A 26,480-nucleotide genomic window follows, 5' to 3' on the forward strand; every position below is an offset into this window, starting at 1 on the left:
ATGGGTAATCTTCTGACAGGTGCTCCTGAGATTAAGTTGCAGTGTTCACAACCTCTCTGGGAGGAACCACTTCTAAATATATGTGTCCAAATTGCTTCAGCACTCTGAGGGGCATAATTACAAGAAAGTGGCGCATCATGGATGATGCACCACATTTCTTGCGCCCCCTCACCGGCACATAATGACACCGTGGTTGTGCCGTATTTACAATACGGCGCACCATGGTGGTCATCAGCGTCTGTTGTGGCGCTTTGCTACACTGGCATCAAAAATGTTGACGCTAGTGCAGCAAAGCACGGGGGGGCCATTGACTATAATGAGTGTGCCATTTTAACGACTGCTGTGCAGGCATAAAAAATGACGCTAAAAATGGTGCAGTGAAATGTTGTGAATTTCACTGTGCCGTTTTCGGACCTCCCTGAACCGGAAAGCCCCCCTTGTATACATTATGCCTGATGCAGGCATAATGTGGCGCAAGGGGTCGCAGAGGTGGTGCACTGTAAGAACTGTGCCACTTTGTAATATGGCGCGGCAGACAAGCCTCCTTAGTGCTGCCTTAGTATCAAAATGTGATGCTATAGTGGCGGTAAGGTGGTGCAAGGGGCTTGTAAATATGCCTCTGAGTTTTTAAGGCAGATTATCCATCTACTGTGCAAGTTTAAGGTAGGCAGATTGAGCAGAATACTTTACCCACTGCTTACCAATCTTAGAATAATCCCTGGTTCCTGAAGCCTGTCTTTACCCCTCAGTTATGACACACCAAAGAGCAGATGTGCCAGTTGTTATGGTTCAGTACTGAGTGTGTGGTGTCACTAGTTACAGTGTCAGCCATTATTAGAAGGTACAGAGCTGTGTTTTCAAGCCTGGTGTTGTGAGTCAGTATAAACTTGTGTAGGCAAAGCAGTAAGAATGCAGTACAAATTTATTTTCTCTTCGGACTCGGCAAAGGGTCTTGTCGTCTTAACTTCATGAAGATCAGTTGCCTGACAAGTCAGACTTACAAGCCTGATACACGTGACTTAGTAGTAAAGGGTGGTCCTGTGTGGAGGTAGAGAACAAATGTTTTCTGGTCATCTTTGATCTCTATCACGCAAATGGTGACAATTACCACAACAGCAAGGGCCACTCATAAAAACCTACCATCCTCATCTTGGAGAAATTCACTAGGCCATCCTCAGTGTAGTTTGGTGTTCCCTCTTCGATGAAGGCCAGATCTGTCAGGTACATGCCCAGGTATGGGACGCATGGTGGGTCACAGCTGAACAAAGGCAAAAGGGGAGAGAAATGCGGTTGTGAACTCTTATCAAGACTTAATATGAGTAAATAAAACCCAGCAGGTGAGAAAACATGGACTCTCAGATTTAGTGAGAAAGCTCTGCACACTCAAGCTCAATAGGCAGACTGCACAGAGCTCTGTATTCAGTGAATGTTGCACTTTTTTGACAGCTCACAGATTTGTAGAGTGTGCTTTGCCTGCTTTGTGCTGCAGTCTCATCAAACAGCTCTCAGATCTACATAGAGCTTTTGGGACCATCCTAGCATATTGTAGTCTCATCAACATCTCACATATTTGTAGAAAGCCTTCTTCCCAGTCACTCGTGCTGTGTCGTTCAAACAGGACTTCATACATGAATGAATCAATAAATAAATAACTGTGTAAAACGTTAGGTAAACACAGCAGGGAACTGTCTTGGGCTTGCCTACAGTCTAATGAAGACTTTTTTTGTCTTGCGCCCACTGAAGACAAAACAATGTTTGATTTCAGGCACACATTTACCTCACATTCCCTTGAAGATGTATATTCATTGGAGCTGTACAGAGCCTATTCAATAACAAGGCTCCTTCACAGTACCCCTTTTCAATGCCATTCAGTATCAATGTCACTGATTTTCTGAGTTCTATTACTTCATGGCACACCTGTTCCACAATTACTCTTCCCTATGGCACTCCTTCAATCAGTGACACTTTAACCTTGAATACTGTCTCAGGGGGACCACTTTCTCATAACAACCATTCTACAGCACACATTTCCTACTTACACACTTTCCCATAGCACCCCCTTATCATGGTAGGCCTTCTCCATAGCACTCCATCACCTACTCAGCTCTTCTGTGTATCACTCCTTCCCAGTATACCTTCCTCATGCCACTGATTCCTCGGTGCACCCCTTCCATATGGCATCTTTTGCCCAGTATTACTCCCCTGTACCACTATTCCCTCCTTGTGGCTCGACAGTACAGCTCTTTTGGCACCCCTTCAGTGGTCTCCCTTCTCCAGAGTGCACTCTTCCATGATCAAGTAATCTCTATGGCACCACTCAACTGTGTAACTCATTTCCACCACGGAGTCCTCCCTTCCTCACTGTGGGTGTAGATGGAACTGCTCTCTTGTACTTACTTCTTCAGGGCTTCTCGTAGGTTCTTGAATCTTCCCTCTGAAGACACCAGTTTTTGCAGTTTGTCAATCAGCGTTTTAGTCTGAAACACAAGAGAATCCGCAAATGTCATTACCAAAGAATGCAGAACAGAGAACCTCACTCACATTTATTGGACACCAATTGATCCTCTGGAACCAAGCATCAAGGGGATCAAAATCCTAGTTAAGAGAATAAAATGCAATCTTACTCTTGATGGTGGACAACCAGGGGAGAAAACCCCAGCTACCTGGGTCACCACTGACAGCTTGCTTCCTTGTAGCAGTCTCTCAGGGAGAGTTCTCTTATAAGTATAAAACTCTCAGGAATATCTTGCTGATAGATAATGAAATATTGCATCTAGGTCCTTGACCTCCAGGAGAATTTCACCCATAGACAATCATAGATCTGGGAATAGCATTAAGCAATATTCAGTGCACACTCAGGAAAGCTTGGCACAGATGACCAATGGATACATTGGGGAAGGAATGGCATGTTAGACTAACGCCTATAACCAGTGCATAAACTCAACACAGGTTAGCACTCCTGGCCAATATATAGATTTGGGTAAGGCTGACACCTTTTGCATGGGTTCTGATAAATCTTGCACCTATAGACAGGGACTAGAATCAGTAAATGCTCGGTCCTGCAAGAAACACATACCTTCATGAAAAGAGGGCAGCAGAATCTTCTGCAGTTGCTCCATTTGCTGTTATTCTCAAATTCAAACCTATCGCCAATCTGGAATGATCATTTTCACTTTTTTTCAACTATTATTTATTATGTCAGCTATGCTGTACATATTGGTGCAATGTAGACTTTGACACGCGAAGGGTACTTTACAAACTTGGACAATGTGGTTTCTGACATGGTGGTGGTGTAGATGCAAAGACAATGTAGAATCTGCCATGGCAATATACAGGGTAATGAAGGATAAGAAAATGAAAATACTTGTAGCCTAATGACATTAGAGTTGACTAGAGGTGCCCGTGAGTTATTTATCACCTTGAACAACAGCCCTGGCATTGAGAATAGACCCCTGACACAGTGAACTGTTTACTGTTGCAGTAAGAAAAAAGTTACTTACCTGTAACTACAGCTATTAAGCATTACTTGAATACATCATCATCAACTGGCTGCAAACTCTCAGTAGCCAATTTTTTATAGCAGTATAAGTGTACATAGAACAACTTTGGAAAAGTCATAGACCACATACAACTTATCAACCTTGTTTTATGACCTGACGTCTGGCAAATCTAAGGGACAGGCACCCATCTCCACTTCCCTCAGTGACGCCAACTGCCAGGTTTCTCTTATCTTTTCTTATTTCGCCAGATTATCAAGTTGCAATCGTGAGCCTAATCAAGAACGGGGAGAGGGAGGGTCGCACATGACTTTATCAAATATGCCATTTTTGAAGAATTATAGTTACAAATATGTAACTTTTTTTTAACACAGGATTGGATCTATCATAGGTTCATATGCTTGAACACAGACTACAATAGCAGTAAACTACAATAAAAATATAATATAAATACATAGTGGAAGGCGTGAATGAGACTAACTTTATGCAAGTGAACTGAGAAGAACGGGTTGTCTTTCTGCTCTTTCAGTATTCAAGTTTGTCTCAAAGCACTAGTGCTTTGTGAAGATACAACTAGATTTCCATGTATCTATGTTACATATTTTTTGGGAAGTTATTTTCATTGGTGTTTTACAGTCTATCAAACATAGCATTAAAAAGAGAGTGAGCCAACTTTCGTTCGTTAAGTGCCACCAATACACTTTAGCTTCGGCCTCCCTCTGTCCCTGCTCATTCCCGTGGTTTGTGTTACATATGTTTTCGAGCACGAACTGTAACATTGATAGGTCTGTTCCTGGTCTCATGAGCAAGAATAATGCAATAAACAATCCATTTGTGAGCGTCTGTTTGGCTTCAATTCACTAATCCAGAACTGAAAAATATTTAACTGATTTGACTTTCGAAAACTTTGTCTGTGGTTTAAATAAGATTTAAAAGGCCAACGAATGCAAAGGTCTTTCAGCAGCAATTACTGGATTTTGGGGAAAAAGTCAATATAGTCCGTTTATTTATGTGGAAAGACAATGGTACCTTTGGAACGCACTGTGGGGTTCTTCTCAGTATCACCCTGTCTTTGCAGAAACTCAAGTATGGCTCTTTAACTGATTTCACTTGTATCTCACAAGCTCTGTAGTCGGAGGTTATAGCAGGTAGCTAGGTTATCCTCCGTTATAATGCTGGTCTGAGGATCTGTAGATTGGTTCAAAGGGAATCTTCATTGATATAGCCAGGACTGTATTAATGTTTCATGTTACAGAAATGTTTGCCACTGGGGGAAATTATCAAACTTAACCCTTTAGGAACTCTGATTATTCTCACTGAAAATAATGATTGATCATCTTCTTTTTTTAATTTATGTATTTAGTAGTTTGTATAAAACATAACATAACAGGAAGGTTATTAATGTCACAGCGGTAACACTAGTGACAGAGTTCAACATAAGAAGTTATTTCAGCAAACAGGGAATTTGGTCATTACAACAGCGGTTAGTACCGATCGCCATCTGTTGCTACCCGACAGTGTCTGGTACCCTTTATCCATCACCACACAGCGTCAGTATTGTTGTGCCACATCAACATGCCATCTTACATATTTTAACAATGGCAATTGCATTCTCGTGCAGGACATTGACGAAAACAGAATCAACTTTCACACTAGTGACTTAAACAAGTCGTTTTTCAATGGGCTCCAGATGTCTCTTGGTTTAGAAGTATGGGCAGAAGAACAAGTTACTTACCTTGGGTAACGCATTATCTGGTAGAAACTCTATCTAGCTGCAGATTCCTTACCTTTGAATTCCCTGGTGTCAGCTTTGAATCTGGAATCTTTTTGCTAAGCAATACTCTGCGGGCCGTCAGGTGGCGTAGTTCGGATCCGCATGCATCGTTCGGCTCCGTGTGGCTTTGTCAGTGTCGTTGGAGCCGTCTGTGATGTCATGGTCGCCTATAAAGGCACCACCCCAGTGTGCGTATGTCAGTTCTTTTATCCAGAACACTTCCACGCCAGAAACGCAGAGTCATGGATAGAACCAACATTTGTCTGTGCAAAACTAGGGCCCTGAAAAGGGTAAGCTCTAACCCTACGAGACATATCTGCAGAGCAGGGAGGCATGGGCGGGTGTAAGGAATCTGCAGCTAGATAGAGTCTCTACCAGATAAAGTGGTACCGAAGGTAAGTAACGTGTTCATCTGCTAGAGACTTCTAGCTTCAGATTCCTTACCTTTGAATAGATACCTGAACCATAACCTCCTGGCGTTGGGCTGCGGAAACTACTCCTTACACTAAAAAGTCCTGAAGGACTGAACGGGCAAAGTGTCCGTCTCTTTGTACCTGACTGTCCGGGCTATAATGTTTTGCAAACGTGTGCAAAGACGCCCACGATGCCGCCTGACAGAGCTCCAGGACTGGTATGCCTCGAGCTAGGGCAGTGGTAGCAGCTTTGCCCCTAGTAGAATGAGCCCGCAAGGCCTCAGAAGGCTGCTTCCTGGCCAATGCATAGCATATCTTGATCCAGAGAATGACCCAGTGCGAAATGGTTAGCTTCTGCACAGCCTGACCCTTCTTTGCTCCAACTTACCCCACAAAGAGTTAGTCATCCACCCGGAACTTTTTTGTGTGGTCAAGGTAGAACAACGCTCTTTTTGGGTCCAGTCGATGAAGTCGCTCCTCTTCTTTAGCGGGATGCGGTGGAGCAAAGAAGGTGGGCAGGGTGATGTTCTTACCCAGATTAAATGGGGTCACCACCTTGGGGAGGAAAGAGGCACGGGTTCTGAGAACCACCTTGTCTGGATGAATAGTGAGATACGGTGTCTTTGATGACAGGGCTTGCATCTCAATCACCCTCCTGGCAGATGTTATTGTCACTGAGAAGGCTGTCTTGATGGTGAGCAGCCGTAGGGGACGGTTATGCAAAGGCTCGAAAGGAGCACACATAAGAAATGTGAGGACAAGATTTAAGTCCCACGGAGGCATAATAAAGGGCATAGGGGGAAACATCTGTACAAGCCCTTTGAGGAATCTATGTACAATGGGAGATTTGAACAGAGAAGGTTGATGAGGCAGCCGAAAAAATGCTGATAAGGCAGAAAGATAACCCTTGCGAGTCCCCAAGGCAGAACCTTGCTGGGCTAGAGAAAGAATGAAGAGAAGAATATCGGAAAGAGAAGCAGAAAGAGCGTCAATAGACCTTTCTGTACAATAATATACAAAGCGTTTCCAAAGGCAGGCGTATACCGTTTTAGTGGAGGGACGCCTGGCTGCCAAAAAAACTTTACAGACTTCGGGAGGAAGGTCTAAAGCCATCAAATGCCTCCGCTCAGTCTCCATGCATGAAGGTGCAGAGTTGACAGGTTCAGGTGGAGAACCTTCCCCTGCTGCTGTGACAGAAGATCCTTTAGAAGGGGCAGCCTGATCTTAGGATTGATGCTCATTTTAAGTAGCTCGGGATACCAGACCCTCCCTGCCCAATCCGTACCCACTAGGATTACTTGGGCCCAGTCGTTCTTGATCTTCTTGAGAACTGTGGGCAGAAGTGGTTTGGGCGGTAAAGCGAATAAAGGGCCTGAATTCCACTTGCGACGAAAAGCGTTGGCAAGAGATTGCTGCCTTGGAAACTCCAACTCGCAATACTGCTGACATTACACGTTCTCTGAAGAGGTGAACAGATCTAACTAAGGCTCTCCCCACTGCTGAAAGAGTCCTTACACCACCTCCACATGGAGATACCACTCGTGATCCGCTTGGCATCAACGGCTGAGTTCGTCCGCCCTGGCGTTCAGAGAACCTGCCTGATGTTAAACTACCAGGGTTATACCCTGCTGTTCTAGCCATGTCCAGAGACAAGGAGCCGCTTGACAAAGGGTCCACAACCGCCCTGTTTGTTGCAGTACCACATTGTTGTCCATTAACACCTGCACTACCTTCTCTTTCACAACAGGAAGAAATGCTTTCAATGCTAGCCGGCTCGGCCGAAGCTCCAATAAGTTGATATGGAGCCCGGATTCGGCTGGAGACCAGAGGCCCCTGATCTCCACCTCTCCCAGGTGGCATCCCAGAAGTGGCGCCTCTGTCACTACTGTGAGATCTGGTTGAGGAAGGGATAGGAGTCTGCCTTTGACCCAATCGCAGTTCACTAACCACTGCTGCAGGTCTTTTGCAGTTCCCTCCGAGTCGGTAAGATTTCCCTGATACTGCACCCACTGGAACTTCAGGTCCCACTGCAGAGCCCTCATATGCCATCTGGCATGCTTGACTAACAGGATGCAGGAAGCCATGAGTCCCAACAGCCTCAGAGTCTGTCGCACCGATATCCAGTATAGAGGCTGAAACATCGGTATCACAATCTGAATATCCTGGACTCACTGCTCGGGAGGATAAACCCGAAACTGCACTGTGTCCAGAACATCTCTGATGAAAGGGAGCTTCTGAGAGGGAGTCAGGTGTGACTTTGGCACATTTATAGTGAACCCCAGTGAATGCAGGAGGTCCGCCGTAGTCTGAAGGTGGCTGACAAGTGCCTGGGGCATAGGAGCCTTCAACAGCCAGTCGTCAAGGTAGGGGAAGGCTGAAATCCCTAACCTGCGCAGATGAGCTGCCACCACCGCCATCACCTTGGTGAACACCCGAGGGGCACTGGTGAGACCGAAGGGGAGCACGGTAAACTGAAAATGCTTGTGTCCCACCTTGTACCCCAAGTAGCGCCTGAGGGCGGGCAGGTTGGGTATATGAAAATACGCATCCTGCAAGTCCAATGCTACCATCCAGTCTCCTTGGTCTAGGGCAGACAGGACCTGAGCAAGAGTGAGCATCTTGAATTTCTCCTTTTTGAAGAAGCGATTGATGTCCCTTAAATCCAAGATAGGGCAAAGACCCTTGTTCTTTTTTGGAATCAGAAAGTAGCGGGAATAACAACCACTGCCTACTTCTGACATTGGGACCCTTTCTATGGCTCCCTTGGCCAACAGAGCCGTAACTTCCTCGCAGAGCAAGATTAAATGATCCTCGATCAGCCATTCTTTCAATGGAGGGATGAGGGAGGGAAAGACTGGAAGGGGAGGGAATAGCCCTTCTGTATGATTTGAAAGACCCATTTGTCTGATGTTATAGACCGCCAGTGTGGGAGATGAAATTGAATCCTCCCTCCAACTGGATGGGCATGGTCTTGCAGAACCATACTAGGAGGGCTTGGGCGTTGCGGAAGAGGGGGGCTGGATGATAGCCGACCTCTGGCTAGACCCTCTGGGTCTAAAGGTACCATAACCTCATGCTCGCACTGGATGCTGTGAAGCCGGAGGACGGTGGCTAACCTGTGGTTGGCGTGGTACCGCACCCCTCCCGAAGTCTCAAAAGGGGCGATAGGCAGACTGCTGGCGAATGGGCACTGAGAGGCCCAAGGATCTGGCCGTGGCTCAAGAGTCCTTAAACCCCTCAAGCGCAGAGTCTGCCTTCCCACCAAAAAGGCGTGAGCCATCAAAAGGGATGTCCATCAAATTTGCCTGGACATGCCCTGAAAAGCTAATGGTACGCAGCCAGGCCTGGCGTTGAAAGGCCACTGTCGAAGAAATTGCCCTGCCCAGTGAGTCGGTCGTGTCCAAGGCACACCGGATGGTAAACTTGGCTGCATCCCTCCCATCCATGGCAGCTTGGCTGAGAGTCCCATATGCCCTCTGGGACCTGGGGCAGCACTTGTGTCACCTTATCCCATAAAGTATGGGGAAAACAGCCCAATGGGCAAGAGGTGTTTACTGACCTCAATGCCAGGCTGGCGGAAGAAAACATCTTCTTCCCAAGTTAGTCCATCCTCTTGTCCTCTTGGATTCCCTATCTGGGGGAGCGGAAGGGAAGACACCATGGGAAGTGGAGGCTTGGACCACCAAGCTCTCCGGGGTGGGGTGTTGGGTGAGGAAACGGGTCGTTAGGAGCTGGTCGATGGCGGCGGCCAATTGTCCTATTCACAGAAGCCCCTGTGCTGGGTTTGGACCACATCCCCAGTCGGACATCTGTATGGGCTTCCTTGAAGGGTAACATCGGTTCCAATGCAGCAACCCCCGGCTGAAGCACCTCTGTCAGGAGACTATTCCTGACTGGCACGGTAGGCAAGTCTAGGTCCAAGACCTCAGCTGCCCTACGCACCAGTAGCCGGCATCAAACCCGATGGGGCCCCTGCTGACCCCGCAGGGTCGGAAGACCCACCCGCGGGGTCAGCTCGTTCAAAAACGGGGCGAATGGCTTCGTAAAACTCCTTTATTTGAGCGCGGGTGCTCCGGCTTCCGTAAAGGGGGAGAGACACGAAGTCGCCCCTGACAATGGCTCCGCGGATCCATGCTCGGAACGTTGATGTTACAGAGACGTCTCGTCGGCCGCCTGGCATGGCGAAGTCAAAGTCCGCTTGGACTTCTTCTTGTGCCTCTTCCCCGAGTGCCCCGAAGACCTCGAGTGGGATAAAGAGGACTTGGGGCTCCTGGAGTGGTTCTGTGACCTCCTCCTTGAGCGGGACTATGATCTCCGATGAGTCGCACTGAGCTTTAGGGACCACTCCCTCAAAGATTTCGGGGCCATGGCCTAGCAGTCGGACCATGACTTCGAATCGTGGCCCCTGTCGAGGCACCAGAGACATACCTGATCGGGGTCCTTCACCAACATGGCACGATGACAGGTGCCACACGACTTGAACACTGTCTTCCTAGATGACATAATCCTCACATAGATGACAAAAATCTCAGACAAAATGTTGAAAAAAGGCAAAGAGTAGCTCGATCCCAGACCTGCACCTAACCGGTGTGGAAGGAAGAGAACTGACATACGCCATATACTGATGGTGTAGAGAACATCTGTGTTATAGTATTTTAAAAAACTTCCAAACGTTACCAAATCACTCTCCCTCCAACTTTGGTGACCCAGTTTCACTAGGACATGCCCTAATCCACTATATAAATCTAACAGCAGGCCACATTTAAAACCTATGCAGACCAAACTTTGTTGTGAACTAGTTGGGATGCAATCCCTAGGGGGAATCCAAATAGCATGCTGGCTCCCCTCCATGAAAGGTTGAGGGGGTTGGAGGGCATCCGATGGACATCTTGCTTACATGAAGAACCTTTGCGTATGTGAACAAATATAGTGGACGTAAGAGGAACAGTGTAGGTCATCAAAGAATGGGGGGCCATCCTCACATAAGGGTTATATTCAAGGACTGCAGAAGTTGTGGAAAGAAGCAGTGAGATGTTCAGTCTGAATCACTGTGTTCGATTCCAGGTTTGGCTGACGCTAAAGGGCTGTGTCTTCTAGAGTTTTGCATGAGATTTGCTTTAGAAATTATGTGGCTTGTTACTGGGATTGGAATAGATGATGTTTTCCACAACACTTGACTTTAAATCTGGATGGATATAGTATTGCATACAGGATTCCATATTTCAACAACTGTTTTTTGATAGACTGAACCTTCTGTCACACCTCCTGCACCACCACCATGAAATTAGGGAACAGCGAAGTCTTGTTACTGGTGAATGAAAGTGTGTTTTTCCTGCACAAACCAAAGGGCCGTATCTCTGTCCCTGAAATTAAAAATAGCACCAGGATGGGACATGTGTCATGGCACCAGCCATGTGCCTCGGTGCCAGGGATCTATGGGTTCTCTCTACCACTAGCAGACGAGAGAAGGCCTCCTGCCCAAACAGCATTATAAACAGGCGCTCCATGTATTCATCCATCTTCCCGGAATTGGATGACTCCGAGACCCCCAAGGTTCAAATCTTATTGCAGAGGGATCTTGCTTCCTAATCCTCATTTTTTGCTGCGCCTTTTCCATGTTTCATATTGTGTCCCCTTTGCTGTTAAGGCTGTCTTCTGAATTTGAGACCCTGTATTCAGCCTCTGAGAGTCGACTATCATGTTTATCCAATTTATGGGTTATGGAGTCCATCTGAGGTGTTAATTTTGTTGTCTACTGACTGAATATTATGACCTCTTCTCTGCCCTCTACTTCTGAGTTGGGATCTCAAGTATCAGTCATGCCATATTCAAGGCCTCTGTATTTTGGGCCTCATCTGTTTTTCAAACTACAGTTTTGTTTGGTGTGCTTCTGCCTTGTCCATTTCACTGCCACTTAACAATAGCTTCTGGGCAAAATCTCAGCATTTCATAGAAGATCTGACCTTCCACAGCTGCCTCGTGGCCTTCCGTGTGGTGACTCAAGGGATGTACCAAGTTGTGTCCTTGCAGTATCAGCACAGTGTTCACTGGTCCATGATATGTAGCCGATCAGAAAAAGCAGGTATGTCTTCATTTTCACTCTTTCACTAATCAAACTGTCAAACAGTGTTTAAACACTTATTTTTTATCTATCCAGGGCAAGCAGAGCACCTGAGGTCCCGCTTTCCTCCAACTCTGAGTGGAGGTCTTGAGCAGATTAAGAGCTCTTCCATACATCCTCCACCCCCGTCTCCTGATTAAGTCAGTTAATCTCTAGGCAGGCCCACAAAGAACTCAAGGAACCTCCCCTTCCAAACCATTGAGAAAGCTTCACCTTTGGATCCCAGATAGGGCCATCTGCTCACAAATAAGTGACTCTTGTAATACTGATGTGTCACAAATATATCTTCAACCAGTGTTCCCAATCAACTAAATTTAAGATTCAACTGTGTGTTGTCTAACTCCCACATATGGGTTTCCACAGTTTGACAACTCAGAACATCAACACAGACATACTGTAGTCTTGGTAAATGCTCCACCTAAAGATCCACTCTGTTTTTAGTGGCTCAGAAAAAAGACTCTGTGCTTCCTGAGATAAATGGAGAGATCTTCTAACCCACTGCTTGTGGATGTAGTAGGTTGTAGTGTTGTTTGTTCATATTGATATTAATATTTGAGTGTACTTCACCTGGAGAAGAAAAGGCCTGTACAGTCAATCTCACTGCCCTGAGTTATACAAACAATGATGTGGTTTAGATTCTATTTTCCGGTCACACACATGCCACTTAAATGAGCACCCATTCCTATTTGTGAAGCTTCCATTACCAGATGTAGTTGTCTCCTTACCAGCGAAAATCGTTAGCTAATTGACTCTCCCTTTTTAGCTACCACAAGCGAATATTTAATTAATCTTGTTACAGATATTATTGGATCCTTATCAATCCCACTTGAATTGGTCTCAGCCTTAGGCAACATTGATATATCAGAAGGATGAATGACGGTGTGCACCAGAGCAGCATTTTCAACATTTTTATGCACTTTGTCCTGTGACCAAATATGAGATGATATTTACTGGACGTTTGTGCTTCTCTCCATTGTTGGTCATACCTTCATGGTGCAAGTACTGATGTTTTCCCCAGAAAGAATAGAAAATTGATGGAGCTAGAACAATTTCCTTACTTATTGTGAGCTCTGGGGAAGAAAGGAGTGATGTTTGTACCACTGTTGAAACCTGAATGCAGGAGGGAGCCTTGACCAGCCAATCTTCCAAAAATGAATAGATGGACAGACCTTGGCACATTAACCAGATTGCTAACAGAGCCACGCATTTGGTTAAGATTCTTGACGCTGATTTCAAGACAGGTGGGAGTGCCTTAAACTGATAATGCAGGTCGTTTACTGCATGAATTGTCTTTGATTTGGATGAATTGGTACATAACAATAAGCATCATCTAAGTCGACCAATGCCAGCTAACCCTCCTTTTAGATCAAATGGCTGATGTCTTGCAATGTGATCACCCAAAAGCTTTTTTCTTTAGATATTTGCTTACTTTAAGTATGAAAATGGTCGCCAAACTCTTTTCATCATAAGAAAAATTCTGGATTAAAATCCTTTCTATAGTGACTTTGTGATACAAATTCTATTTGGTATTTCCCTTTGGTAAGAATTTTGAAATGTATTTAATTTCTCAAAGATTACTTTGTATCTGCTTTTTTGAAGTGTGAGCAGAGGAATTTGGATAACTTTTAAAGTTTTCCTCCATTTTTACATTGTCCAATACCCATGTTATAGTGTGCCATGCTTGTCTGTAAAAATGTAACCCTTCGCCCCACAAGCATGGTTGGCTGGGTGGGGAATAGATTGCTGAAGTCAGACTCTCTTAATGAGAAGACAGACCTCCTATACACCAATGGCTTGATCAACTGAACTGTCCCCTTTGCCTCCTATTGTGTTGCATGTAATGCTGTGAGGAGCCATACTGCCAAGAGCAATTAAAATTATATTGATAGCACTTACAGTAATGCCCTCTGTAACATGGTATTGCCACTTGTGTAATACTCCCAAATATTTAGCAGTATCTTTAATCTTTAATGGCTTAAAGCGTATCATGCACCTACTTGCCAAAAACATCCCCATAAAATGGCATTTCAATGATATAAGTCTGAACTTCAGGCTTGAATGAGGTGCTCTTCAATCAACCATAGCGCTTCATGACAGTTTTACAACCTAGTGCTTCACGGTGCTACCCATTTGTTTTAAGCCTACTGCTTAATAGTGCATTGCTCTGCCAATAAGTCAATTCTCCTTTCAATATGTCCTTGGACTGTCTTCTGTTGATTTATTGATAAAAGGAGCGATCTCATGCCACAGTCGATGATCATATGTCAACACAATTGCACACAAGTTGGCAATTTTAACAGAGCTGGTGGCCAGTACCAGTTTCTACCCATTGACTCCCACTTGCTGCCCTTCTTATACGTAAGCGCTGTGGGTGAAGAAGAGGGATTCACGGATGTTTGCACAGAGGCAAATATCACTGGTTCTGTGTAAACCTGGTTCATAAAACAAGCTGGAAAATCTCAGGTACTTTATGTTTCTTGTCAATCTTAGAATTGCTTGCAGAGATTGTCACAGAGTTCCTCATAATAAGAACACCTTCCCCCCAAACATGAAAGAAAGTGTCTATGTCAGAATGAAGCTTTTCCTCCTGGGAATGTCTTAAACCATCCCCCTGCTCTCCAAAAGAAGAATATTGCAAATTTCTTTATGGCAAATGAGAAGCCACCAATAATGACAGTAGAGGAAATGGTGATGAAATAAGAGACATAGCGAAGGCTGAAGAGACAGTGTTAACAAACTGGGAATCCATCTGTGGTGCCGATACAAAATATGGTGTCAACAAGGCAACTGATGATGTCAAAGACAGAAACATCATAGACGACACTAGTTTAGCAGTTGATGAGGGAGACAACGGTCGGGCTGAGATCTGGAAAACCACCTCAGTAACTGATGGTTGAATGGACTGCTTAAATTTGGTTCCTGTTGTTAGTATAACAAAGAAAGAAACATCACGTCCTGAGTAGTTGAAGCAGACAATAGCGGTATCCTGTGAACAGAGGTGGCAACAGTTTCTTAACAGAAGACTTCAACACGTCCACTGTACATGAAGGTATCAATGATGCGGTCAACCCCATCTTCTCCTATGATTTTTTTTTTCATTGATGGAGACATTGACATCAGTGCTCATAGATTCCATGACTAGAATTTCTGACTCCGAAGTAGAATGCCTCACATGCCTTCGAGGACTAGAATGGTTTTGATGAACTTTATATGAGGAATGAGGTTCCTCTTTATCTTTTTGATGCCTCTTTTTTGTGCCTCTCATACCCCTTGTGGAGGTGACCAGAGGTCAGAATCTTCAAAGCAGGAATAGTCTTTTCTGAATACTTTTTTGGCACAGGCTGGAAATGTTATGTATTTTTTCCCTCGGCTGTGCAGGACTGGGTGGTAATGACTTGCCTTGTTCTCAAAGATGTGCTAAGGATAAATGCCTATCTGTCTCCAAAAGTATTTTTTGGCATGTTAAGGCATATTTTACAGAGGGGCAAGTCGTGCATTACCAGGGTGTATGTAGGTGATACAAATGGCATGCTCATTGTCTCTGTAATGTTTTCTGTCTCTGTGTTTCTCACACCCCTTGAACAAGGAATGCTTTGACAGCCATGTCCGAACAACAAAAAAGATAAAAGAATGATGAGAGATGTTCACCTTGAAGAGACATTACTCAAAAATATGGTATTTTAAGAAACTGGAGCACAGCTCCTGAGAGTTCCCCTTCCCACTGACATGGGTTGAGAAATCTGGCAACTGGAGCCTCTGAGGGGAGTAGAAATAGGTGGTTGTACTTCTGACTGGCCACACCTCAGGTCATACCACGAGGTTTATAGGTTGTGTGTAGTCTATGTCTTTTCCAGTGTTGTTCATTGGCTACAAAGGGTTCCCAACCTGGCGATGGATAAATATTCGAGCATGTGAATTCATGAAAGAGTCAATGCTGAAAAAGCAAAACTGCCATTTTAGAAAATCATTCATAACTTCTGACAAATTGATCATTTGAGCAGCACTCTGGCATATCTCGAAAGAGTGAATATTTAGCAGCAGATTTATTATTAGCTGCACTAAAGTTAGCATCTGTTTAGGACCTTAAATGGGTATTTACTCAGTGAAACTCAGTGCATCAGACAGGCGCCATATCAGTGGCCCACACATATCTACTTGCTTTCTATCCATTATTTGGCATCAGGAACAGTATTTATTTGTATGATCTGTATGACCATACATGATTGTGTGCTTTGAAGAAATATTGCTCTTGGGTATTGTAGTAGACCTTGAAGCACTCGAAAATCTCATTAGGTCCTCTTCTGAACTGCTTATAAATTATTTGACCTTTTACCCATTAACTTTGAAACATTGTGCACTGCTTCCTTTCACATTTTATGAAATTGCCTTTTGAGGAAACATTCTCTCATTCAAATCTCTTTCAAGAGGATCGGGCTAACACAGTGCAATGTGATGCTGATAATTACACTTCCAGTCTAACCCAGACTGGTAGCTGTGCAAATTATGTTGAAGATAGTCGCCACATAGGTCTATGTTAGGTCTACATTTTCATCTCATATGGCTTGTTCTTGACTTCTATGGAATAACCAAGGGAAACGGTGGCAGAGCAGAAAATGTCCATATTTGTGAATGCAACATGGTTAATCCCACTGTATCAATGGGCGTAGTACCCAACTACGTCCATTGAGGAGTTATACATGGACGTAAATCATTCAGTCATGATGAGAAGGTGAAATCAGGCCATGTCATCACTATGCGACTATATATACCTTTGGCGATGGACATCATGTTAATGTCTGCTCGTTAAAGACAGTACAAAGTCAGAAAGAAAAGCTGACCCATGGTTAACCAGACCCAAACTGCGGGCTGAACCCACTGTTTTCAGAACGGAAGGCAGACCCAGAATTGCCTGCCATCCAGCTGTTGTGTGATATACAGCAGCTTTATTACATTTTCCTTTTTCCCATTACAGTTGTGAAGTACTTGTATTGTATGGTGAGGTGAGGTTCTGTCAATTCTAGGTCTTTGTATCTGCTTTAAGGACTGTGTGCAACGAGATAAAAATGACAAATCATCCTTACTACTGTCTATTAAGCAGGACATATGTTTCTCCTAAATCACTCCTCCTGTAACATGGTAAATGTGGGCCTCGTTGCACTGCAGCAGAGCTTCATGATAATAACGGTCCCCGGTATACTATAGACTGCAGTTCTCCAAGGCAGCCTTGGCAAATACAGTGTTTGGTAAATGGCCAGCCTAAAAGAAAATCTCAGAACAGCGATAGTCATCCAGGTCGCAGGTGCCTCTTTTTGCATTCGGTCAGTACACGAGTGTTTCCTCTGCACTGTGCATCACAATGGGCTATGATGTTTATATTCAGCATAATTTAGCAAACCCTTTAGCTGCATGGGTCCAAGATCTGTTTGGGAATGGAAAGAGACCAGACTGTGGGCGTCCATGTAGTCATACTGTAGAGTCAGCCCGCTGGCTGTACGGGGGACCCAAGCTAAATGCTTACCGTGCACCGCTTGTACAAGTTATCGCAAGGATTGAAGTAGTCCTTTTTAGAGGCCGTAATATGTATGGGGCACCACACGCTCTGAAAATTTATTCTGGTAGAGCCTGTGCCAGAACCTGGCTATACACGATTTGAATGTGTTCGGTCTTATATCCCATTAACTGTATAGGCCACTCTAACCTTATAAGGTTCTATCTGATAGAAATCCATGCAGGATTGTCTCTTACCTGCTTAGACACTTTCAGCCATGTTTTCTTCAGCCTGAAGATGGCGCTGCGGTTTAATGAAGATGTAATCTCCAGCACAGCATTGTAGTTGTGTAAACACCGGCATATGTCAGCAACAGCCACCCACTTATCAATGGCACTGCCACGGACTGTCGCATCCTCACTGTGCAAGATCTCCGAGGCGATCAGGTTACTCATCTGCATGAAGGGGGAAGAAAATATGCAAATTAGATGAAGTAGGATTTCAGAATGACCTTAACTGTATGTGGGATTTTGTTTCTCCCTCCCCAAAACAAGAAAGAAAAAAATTATTTACCTATACCTGCAGTTCTCCAGCTTTGATAACTTTTATAGATCCACATACTTGCCTTATTCGCCAGTCAGGCTCGGAGTCTTCAGTAGTCAATGTTTGCTTAGAAGTGCGTATATTTATACACTCAATTCCTTGGCCTGGGGTGGATAAAATCTTTTTGTCCAATTGACGTTAGTTTATCACTTTTTCACCTTTTAGGTCAAAATCTGAAGAATTAAACTACGGATTGTCACAGGACATTTCATTGAACCCATCTCTGTTAAACGCCCATATATTCCCTTTAGCAGCAATCATTCTGTGTTTTGGTGTCAGTGTGGATTCCTACACTGATGACACACAGTTGATGTTCTTCCCTGACAAAAATCCAGCCATTACTCAAGAAATCTTCACGTTATGCATTACCAGGTTGCCCATTGCATGAAAACTAGTTGTCTGAAATTAAATGTGGATAAAACCAAGATTTTGATCTCCGGTGGTCCTCATTGAATCTGGTTGTCTGCTTAGTGTCACCATGGGAGACACATCCCATGTCGTGGGGGTCATTAGTTTCTAATTTTTTCCACCACCAAAATGGCACTTTTAAAGTTTGTTTAAAAAAAAATGAAAAACGGTAAAAGTTTGATAGGTGGCCGTCCTGTTTGACAGATCGTCTGTCAAACCTTTATAACATTGACAAACAGCACCATGATGGTGGTTCCTGTTAGTGTTAAGAGTTGTCCACAGGGCTGCCAGACAACTCTAGACTTGGTGGGTGAAGTTCTCTCAGATTGACCTCCCTCATCCGGTCAACCCTCTGTCTGCCAAACCTTAAATCAGTTCCATTGTCCTTGTAGAATCAAAGAAAGGCACTTTAATTGCAAATTACTGCATCTTGCATGCTCATCTAAATGAGATGACCTGTAAAAAAGATGTTTTCCATGACAGAGGCTCAATGGAAACTATTAGAAATGAGGTCTCTAGTTGGCAGTCAGTTTACACCCTGTCCAAATAGGGACCCTTGCTCTAGTCAGGGTAATGGAGATACACAGCTCAGATAACCCCTGTGCACCCCCTTGGTAGCTTGGCACAAGCATTCAGACTTATCTTGGAGGCAATGTGTAAAGTATTTGCACAAATACATACAGTATCACAGTGAAAACATTACAGAAGGCCTCCACACCAGTTTAGACACATAGTCAATATTTATTTTAATCAAGCAAGACCAAAACGACAAAAATCCAACATACACAAGCAAAGATATACATTTTTAAAGTAAAAAGAGCCTTAATCCATAGAAATCAATGGATGCGTTGTTTTAGCAGAAAGTACCTGGTATGCGTAAAAAATAAAGCCGCAATGCGTCGATTGCTTACTTGCAAGTGAGGCCGTGCGTCTATTCTTTCTTTGCTGGGTAAGCAATGCATCAATTTCCAGACAAGCAGCCTCAGGTCTGTGCAGTGGTGTTGAAGATTTTGGCATCCAGGGAGGAAACGTGGAAAATACAGATGCACTGCAGCGATGAATCCACGAGGAGCTGGCGATACGTTGATTTCACTGGTGCTGCACTGATTTTTCAGCCGCAGTGCAGGCGCTGCGTCGGTTGTTTTGGGGCTTGGCTCTGGTGTGTAGAATTTCACTCTGGTTCTGCCAGCTTCTCCTTCCACTGGCCCAGGGACTGGTTGTGGCACCACTTGGCAAGTCAGGGGGTCTCAGCAAGAGAGCCCTGGTGCTGGCAGATGAAGTCTTTGATGTCCCTGAGACTTCTTAACAGGAGGCAAGCTCAGTCCAAGCCCTTGGAAAATATTCACAAGCAGGATTTACAGCAAAGTCCAGTCTTTCTCCTCTCTAGGGCAGAAGCAGCAACTGCAGGCAAACCCAGCAGAGCACACACAGCAAAGGGGCAGTACTGATCCTCACAGCTCCTCAGCTCTTCTCCTTGACAGAAGTTCTAAAGTTGTGGGGTCAGGAGTCCAATACTTATTCTCATTTCTGCCTTTGAAGTAGGCAAACTTCAAAGGAAAGTCATTTTAGTGCACAAGACCCTGCCTCTTCCTTGCCCCGCCCCGGACACACACTAGGGGGTTGGAGACTGTATTGTGAGAGGATAGGCACAGCCTTTTCAAGTGCAGGTGACCGCTCCTCCCTCACACTCCAGCCCAGGAAAACTCATCAGGATATGCAGGACACACCTCTGCTCCCTTTATGTTACTCTCTAGAGTGAATTCACAAACAGCCCAACTGTCAGTCTGACCTAGATGTGTATTCAGCAGCCAGGCAGATGCACAGAATGGTTAAGCAGGAAAATGCCCGCTTTCTAAAAGTGGCATTTTCAAATAGACAATCTAAAAACCAACGTTGCCAAAAGATGTATTTTTAAATTGTCAGTTCAGAGATCCCAAAATCCAGATCTCTATCTGCTCCCGATGGGAAACTTCACTTAAGAGACTTGAAGGCAATCCCCATGTTAACCTATGGGAGAGACAGGCTTTGCAATAGTAAAAACTGATTTTTTCAGTTTTTGAGTTTTACTATCAGGACGTGTCAAACACACCAGTACATGCCCTGCCTTTAAAATGCACTACACCCTGTCCATGGGGCTACCTAGAGCCTACCTTAAGGGTGACTTACATGTAGTAAAAGGGAATGTTTAGGCCTGGCAACTGGGTACACTTGCCAGGTTGAATTGACAGTGCAAAACTGCACACATAAGCACTGCAGTGGCAGGCCTGAGACATGTTTACAGGGCTATTCATGTGGGTGGCACAATCAGTGCTGCAGGCCCACTAGTAGAATTTTATTTACAGGCCCTAGGTACCTCTGGTGCACCTTAGTAGGGACTTACTAGTAAATCAAATATGCCAATCATGGAAAACCAATTACCAATATAATTTAGACCGAGAGCACTTGCACTTTAGTGCTGGTTAGCAGTGATAAAGTGCCCAGAGTATCAAAACCAGCAAAAATGAATTACAGCACAGGATCCATAAACAGGGGGTCAGAAGCAAACAAGTACAGAGAAACCATGCCAAGAGCTGCCAAGCCTAACACGTGTCCCCTCCAGCTGAAAGTGGAGAGAACTACCCAAGCCCTTGGGAGTTCTCATCACTAAGGCAGCAAAACCTGGAAAGACCATCAGCGTTGGCGTGATCTGTTCCGGTGGGAGGGGGGATCCCACCGTAAAGTCCATTCCTTAGGGAGGTGGACCATCTCAACAGTTTAGGATTATCAACTCTCATCTGCATTAGCCATCTGAGGGGCCTGTCATCTGTCTGAACCCGGAAGTGAGTCCCAAACAAGTAGTGTCGTAGCTTCTTCAGTGCTCAGACCACAGCAAAAGCATCCCTTTCTAGTGCTCTCCACTTTTGCTCCCTGGGAAGTAACCTCCAAATGAGGAAGGCTACAGGTTGATCTAGGTCCTCTTCATTCAGCTGTCAGAGCACAGCTCCCATACCATGCTCTGAAGCATCTGTCTGCACCATAAACTCTTTGGAAAAGTCAGGTGCCTTGAGCATGGGTGGTGTGCACATGGCCTCCTTGAGGGTGTCAAAAGCAGCCTGGCACACCTCTGTCCAGATCACCTGATGTGGATGCTTTTTGGAAGTCAGCTCTGTTAAGGGTGCAACTATGGTGTAACATGGTGACAAATCTCCTGTAGTAAGAGGTGAGTCCTAAGAAGGCCCTCACCTCAGTCTGTATCTTTGGGGGTGTCCAAGCCAGAATGGTGTCAATTTTTGGCTGGAAGGGTGCCACCGGGCTGCTCCCTACCAGGTGCTTCCTACCAAGGTGTCCCAAGTACACCACAGACCCCTGCCCTATCTGGCACTTACTGGCCTTGATAGTGAGGCCTGCACTCTGCAGGGCCCTCAACACTTCCTGAAGGTGGTGCAAGGGGTCTTCCCAGCTGGAGCTGAAGACAGCAATGTTGTCCAGGTAGGTGGCACTGAAGTTCTCCAACCCAGCCATGACCTGTTTGACCAGCCTTTGGAATGCGGCAGGGGTGTTCTTCAACCCAAAGGGCACAACACAAAACAAAACTGGTAGTGCCCCTCTGGTGTTGAGAACGCAGACCTCACTTTTGCACCCTCGGTCACGGCAATCTGTAAAAAGTTAGTTACCAATTTAGAAGGGAGAGAGTCACTGGGGTCCTGTTTAGCAGGATCCCAGTGAACACAGTCAAACACACTGACAAACAGGCCAAAAAGAGGGGGGTAACCAAGCTAGTAAGAGGCTTCTTTCCTACACAGTCCCTCTGCTGAACTAGGGTCAGAGTAAGGGAGTGGTTTACACCCTCCACTGACCCATCCTGCTCTTTGGAAGACAGGATGTTGGGGAGAGGTTCACTCGCCTCTTTCACCCCATCATGTGACCAAAAGCATGGTCAACTTAGACCTCTCAAAGTGGGGTTTGAGGCGGTTCACGTGTAACATTCTTAAAGGGTTTCTAGAAGTCTGCATGTCCACCAAGTAGGTGACATTACTTTTGTGCTTGTTCACCTCAAATGGCCTAGACCAACGGTCTTGGAGAGCACAGGGTTTTGTCGTGGCCATCACCCACACTTTCTGGCTAGGCTGAAACTCAACCAGAGTGGTATTCTAGTCTTACCAGCGTTTCATGTCTGCCTGGCTAGCTTCCAGATTCTCTTGGGTGAGTTTCCGGAAGCAGGCTGTTTGGTTCCTGAAGGCCAGCATGTAACTGAATACATCCTTGGGGGCTTATTGGAAGCTTTCTCCCAGCCCTCCCTCATCAAACTGAAAGACCCTTTCACAGAGTGTCCATACCGAATCTCAAAGGGGCTAAAGCCAACTCCCTTCTGTGGTACCTCCCTGTAAGCGAACAACAAGCAGGGCCACAAGACATCCCACTTACTCCTCATGGGTTCAGAGAAACCCATAATCATGCCCTTCAGGGTACGGCTGAATCTCTCAACCAACCCATTGATTTGGGGGTGGTAAGGCGTGGTGAACTTGTATGCTACACCACACGGCTTCCACTTGGCCTTCATGTACAGCGACATGAAATTGGTAGCCTGGTCAGATACCACCTCCTTGGGGAAACCCACGGGTAAAGATCCCCATCAGTGCCCTGGCCACTGTGGGAGCAGTCACTGTCCTCAGGAGGGATAGCTTCCGGGTACCGGACAGGATAAGAGGCTCCACAATGTCGATGCCCACCCACTCAAAAGGGGTGCTCACAACAAGAAAGTGTTTAAGAAGAGTCTTGCACCTCTTCCCAGATTTCCCACTCGCCTGACAGGTCTGACATGTCCTGCAGAATGCATCAGAGTTCTTCCTCATTTGGGACCAATAAAAGTGGGTGACAAGCATGTCAAAGGTCTTGCCCTGCCCCAAATGACCTGCCAGTGGCACATCATGAGGCAGACCCAGTAGGAAGGTTCTGAAATATTGTATCACCAGCACCCGTGCTGCCCCAGGCTCAGCAACCTTAGGTTCTCTATTCAGGAGATTGTTCTCCAGTAAATCAGGTGAGATCCAGAGGTATCACCAGCTGCCTGGGCCTTGGCCTGTTTCCGAAGTCCCTCAAGGGTAGGGCATGTTTTCTTTGCTGCAGAGAACTCCTCCCTGGTGGGGCCTCCTTCCTGCTGCCAGTTCAGCAACTTCTTCCCCTGTAGGTTCCAGGGCATCCCCCTCCGGTTCAGCCCCCTCCCGGACTGTGGGAATCTCAGGAGTGGGATTCCTATGCCTCTTGCCCCTTCCTTTCCTATTAGCCACCTGGGCCACTGTTTCAGGCTCCAGGTCCTCCTGATCACCCTCTCTGGCGGCCATGGACCGGATGGTCATGCACGCCCGCTCTGGCAATCCCAACATTTCCAAATGGGACGTGAGCTTCACCTTCATCCACACAGTATGCGTGAGGTCATTCCCTAGTAGACAGTCATCAGGTATGGATGGACTCACAGCTACCCTCAAGGAACCTGAGACCCCTTCCCCCAACCACACACCCCATTCAAAGGGAACCTGAGCTACCAAGCATTGGCGCTCACTGTTGTCTACTGCTACAACTTGGTGGACCACATTAGGGATTACCTGCTCTGGAGACCCCAGATGATAGCGGACTGTTGTCATACTTGCTTCTGTGTCTCTAGGAGCCTCCACCCTCCTCCCATTGATGGTCCCCCACTGCCTGTACTTCTTTGTATTATCAGGTATGAGAGTTCTCTGGACCACGTCACCCTCACCCAGGGAGAGTACGGTCCAGCTGGCTCCACACTATTAACTGGGGCCAAGTCCTCTCCAAGCGCTACACTGGCCACCCCAAGTGACTGTCCACCGGTGAGGGGCTGTGCCCACTTAGGACACTTGGGACTCCCTCTGATGTGCCCTTCCTGACCACAGGCAAACACTTGATTGGTCCCTTCCCTGCAGGCTTTCCTGAAGGGAACCAACTACTCTTCTCAACAGGGGGCTGGGAATCTTTAACCTAGGAACTAGTTTGGGGCCCTTTAGAGAACTCCTTACTTTTATCCTTGTCCCCCACTCCTTCTTCTATTGAGGACATTGGCCACACTTGGCGGAGTCTTCCCCCATACAAATTCATGTAGACCCTGGTACTCACCCAATGGTCCACCTCATGAGCAAGCTTCCTGGGTTCGATAAGTCTGCTGTCAATCAAGTGCTGGTGCAGCTCTGGAAAACACAGACTAGACAAGTGCTCCCACACAAATTGTAGAGCCCCTGGTAATCTGTTACCTCACTGCCCTTCACCCAGCCTTCCAGTGCTCTGCAAAATTAATACACACATTCAAGCCAGGTCTGTGAATCAAGTTTCCTACTCTCCCTGAACTTCCTATACATTTCTGGTGTCTGGCCATACCTAGTGATGAGGGCACCCTTCATGTTAGAATATGTGATCTCACTAGCTGTCCTAAGTGCTAACAAGGTGTCCCTCCCCTCTGCTGTGGAGTAGTTTACAAAGTCCCCCCCTAATCTCTCTGAGGGATCCCATGCATGTGGAGAGCTGCCTCATAGCCCTGAAGAAAAAGTTACTTACCTTCAGTAACAAATTATCTGGTAGAGGCTCTATCTAGCTGCAGATTCCTTACCTTAGAATTCCCTGGTGTCCGCTTCGAATCTGGAATTTTTCTGCTGAGCAGTACCCTGCGTGCGCTGTCAGGTGGTGCCGTTCAGATCCGCTTGCGTCGTCCGCCTCCGCGTGACGTCTTCAGCATTGCTGGAGCCGTCTATGACGTCACAGTTGTCTATATAGACGCCACCTCGGTGCGTGTACGTCAGTTCTTTTCCCACAACTTTCCACGCCAGAAGCGCAGAGTCATGGAAGAACCAACAGTATTTAGTTTAGTTTTTTCACTTGATTGTTTGAAGATAAATACATGCCTTTAAGAAAGGCAAAAATACCATAAACATATATATATATTTATCCGCAGAGCGGGGAGGATTGGGTGGGTGTAAGGAATCTGCAGCTAGATAGAGTCTCTACCAGATAATTTGTTACCAAAGGTAAGTAACTTGTTCATCTGATAGAGACTTCTAGCTGCAGAATAGATACCCAAGCTATAATTCCTGGTAGCGGGTCTTGAGGATATATTTCATATCAGGAAGTCCTGCAGGACCGAGCGGGCAAAATGCCCCTCCCTTCTCACCTGGCTATCCAGGCAGTAGTGTCTCGCAAATGTGTGTGAGGAAGCCCACATTGCTGCTTGGCAGATATCAAGCACCGGCATGCCACGAGCTAACGCAGTGGTAGCAGCTTTTCCTCTGGTAGAGTGAGCTCTCAAGCCCTCTGTAGGCTGCTTCTTGGCCAAAGCGTAGCAAATCTTTATACAGAGAATGACCCAGCACTAAATGGACTGTTTCTGTAGTGCCTGGCCCTTCTTTGCACCAACGTACCCCACAAAGAGTTGGTCGTCCACCCGGAACTCTTTTGCGTGATCAAGGTAGAACGATAACGCTCTTTTTGGGTCCAGCCGATGGAGACGCTCCTCTTCCTTAGAGGGATGCGGTGGCGCAAAGAAGGTGGGCAGGGTGATATTTTGACCCAGATGGAAAGGGGTCACCACCTTGGGGAGGAATGAGGCACAAGTTCTTAATACTACTTTGTCAGGATATATCGTGTGATACAGCGGTTTTGATGATAAAGCCTGCAGCTCTTTGCCACCAAAAAGGCTGTTTTAATAGTGAGCAGCCGGAGAGGACAGTTATGTAAGGGCTCAAAAGGAGCACACATTAGGAAAGTAGGAACAAGATTAAGATCCCACTGGGGCATGACAAAAGGCACAGGTGGAAACATATGCACAAGCCCTTTCAAAAATCTTTGTACTATATGAGACTTAAACAAAGATGGTTGAATGGGCAAGCGTAGAAAGGCTAATAAGGCAGCAAGATAGCCCTTGAGAGTTCCTAAAGAGGAACCCTTTTGGGCAAGAGATAAAATAAACAAAAGGATATTAGATAGAGAAGAAGAAAGAGGATCAATAGACCTCTCTGTACAATATGATACAAAACGTTCCCATCCGTAGGTGTAAATCGACTAGAGGGACGCCTGGCTGCCAGAATGGCATCACAAACTTTGGAAGGGAGGTCATAAACCATCAACTGTCGCCGCTCAACCTCCACGCATGAAGCTGCAAAGTTGACAGGTTCGGGTGGAGAACCTTCCCCTA

General features: G+C 45.8%; 1 protein-coding gene across 1 annotated transcript in view; it reads right to left on the reverse strand.

Annotated features, from left to right (window-relative positions):
* Positions 1-26,480, reverse strand: part of RASGRF1 (Ras protein specific guanine nucleotide releasing factor 1) — a 944,233-nt gene that overhangs the window by 104,482 nt on the left and 813,271 nt on the right. The window contains exons 23-25 of the mRNA XM_069222980.1: positions 17,551-17,748; positions 2,398-2,477; positions 1,141-1,258 (exon numbers count right to left, since the gene is read on the reverse strand). Coding sequence (XP_069079081.1) covers positions 1,141-1,258; positions 2,398-2,477; positions 17,551-17,748 — 396 coding nt within the window. The remainder of the gene's footprint in view (positions 1-1,140; positions 1,259-2,397; positions 2,478-17,550; positions 17,749-26,480) is intronic.

This window comes from Pleurodeles waltl, chromosome 3_1 (genome assembly GCF_031143425.1).
Source record: "Pleurodeles waltl isolate 20211129_DDA chromosome 3_1, aPleWal1.hap1.20221129, whole genome shotgun sequence".
In the NCBI taxonomy this organism is placed as follows: domain Eukaryota; kingdom Metazoa; phylum Chordata; class Amphibia; order Caudata; family Salamandridae; genus Pleurodeles; species Pleurodeles waltl.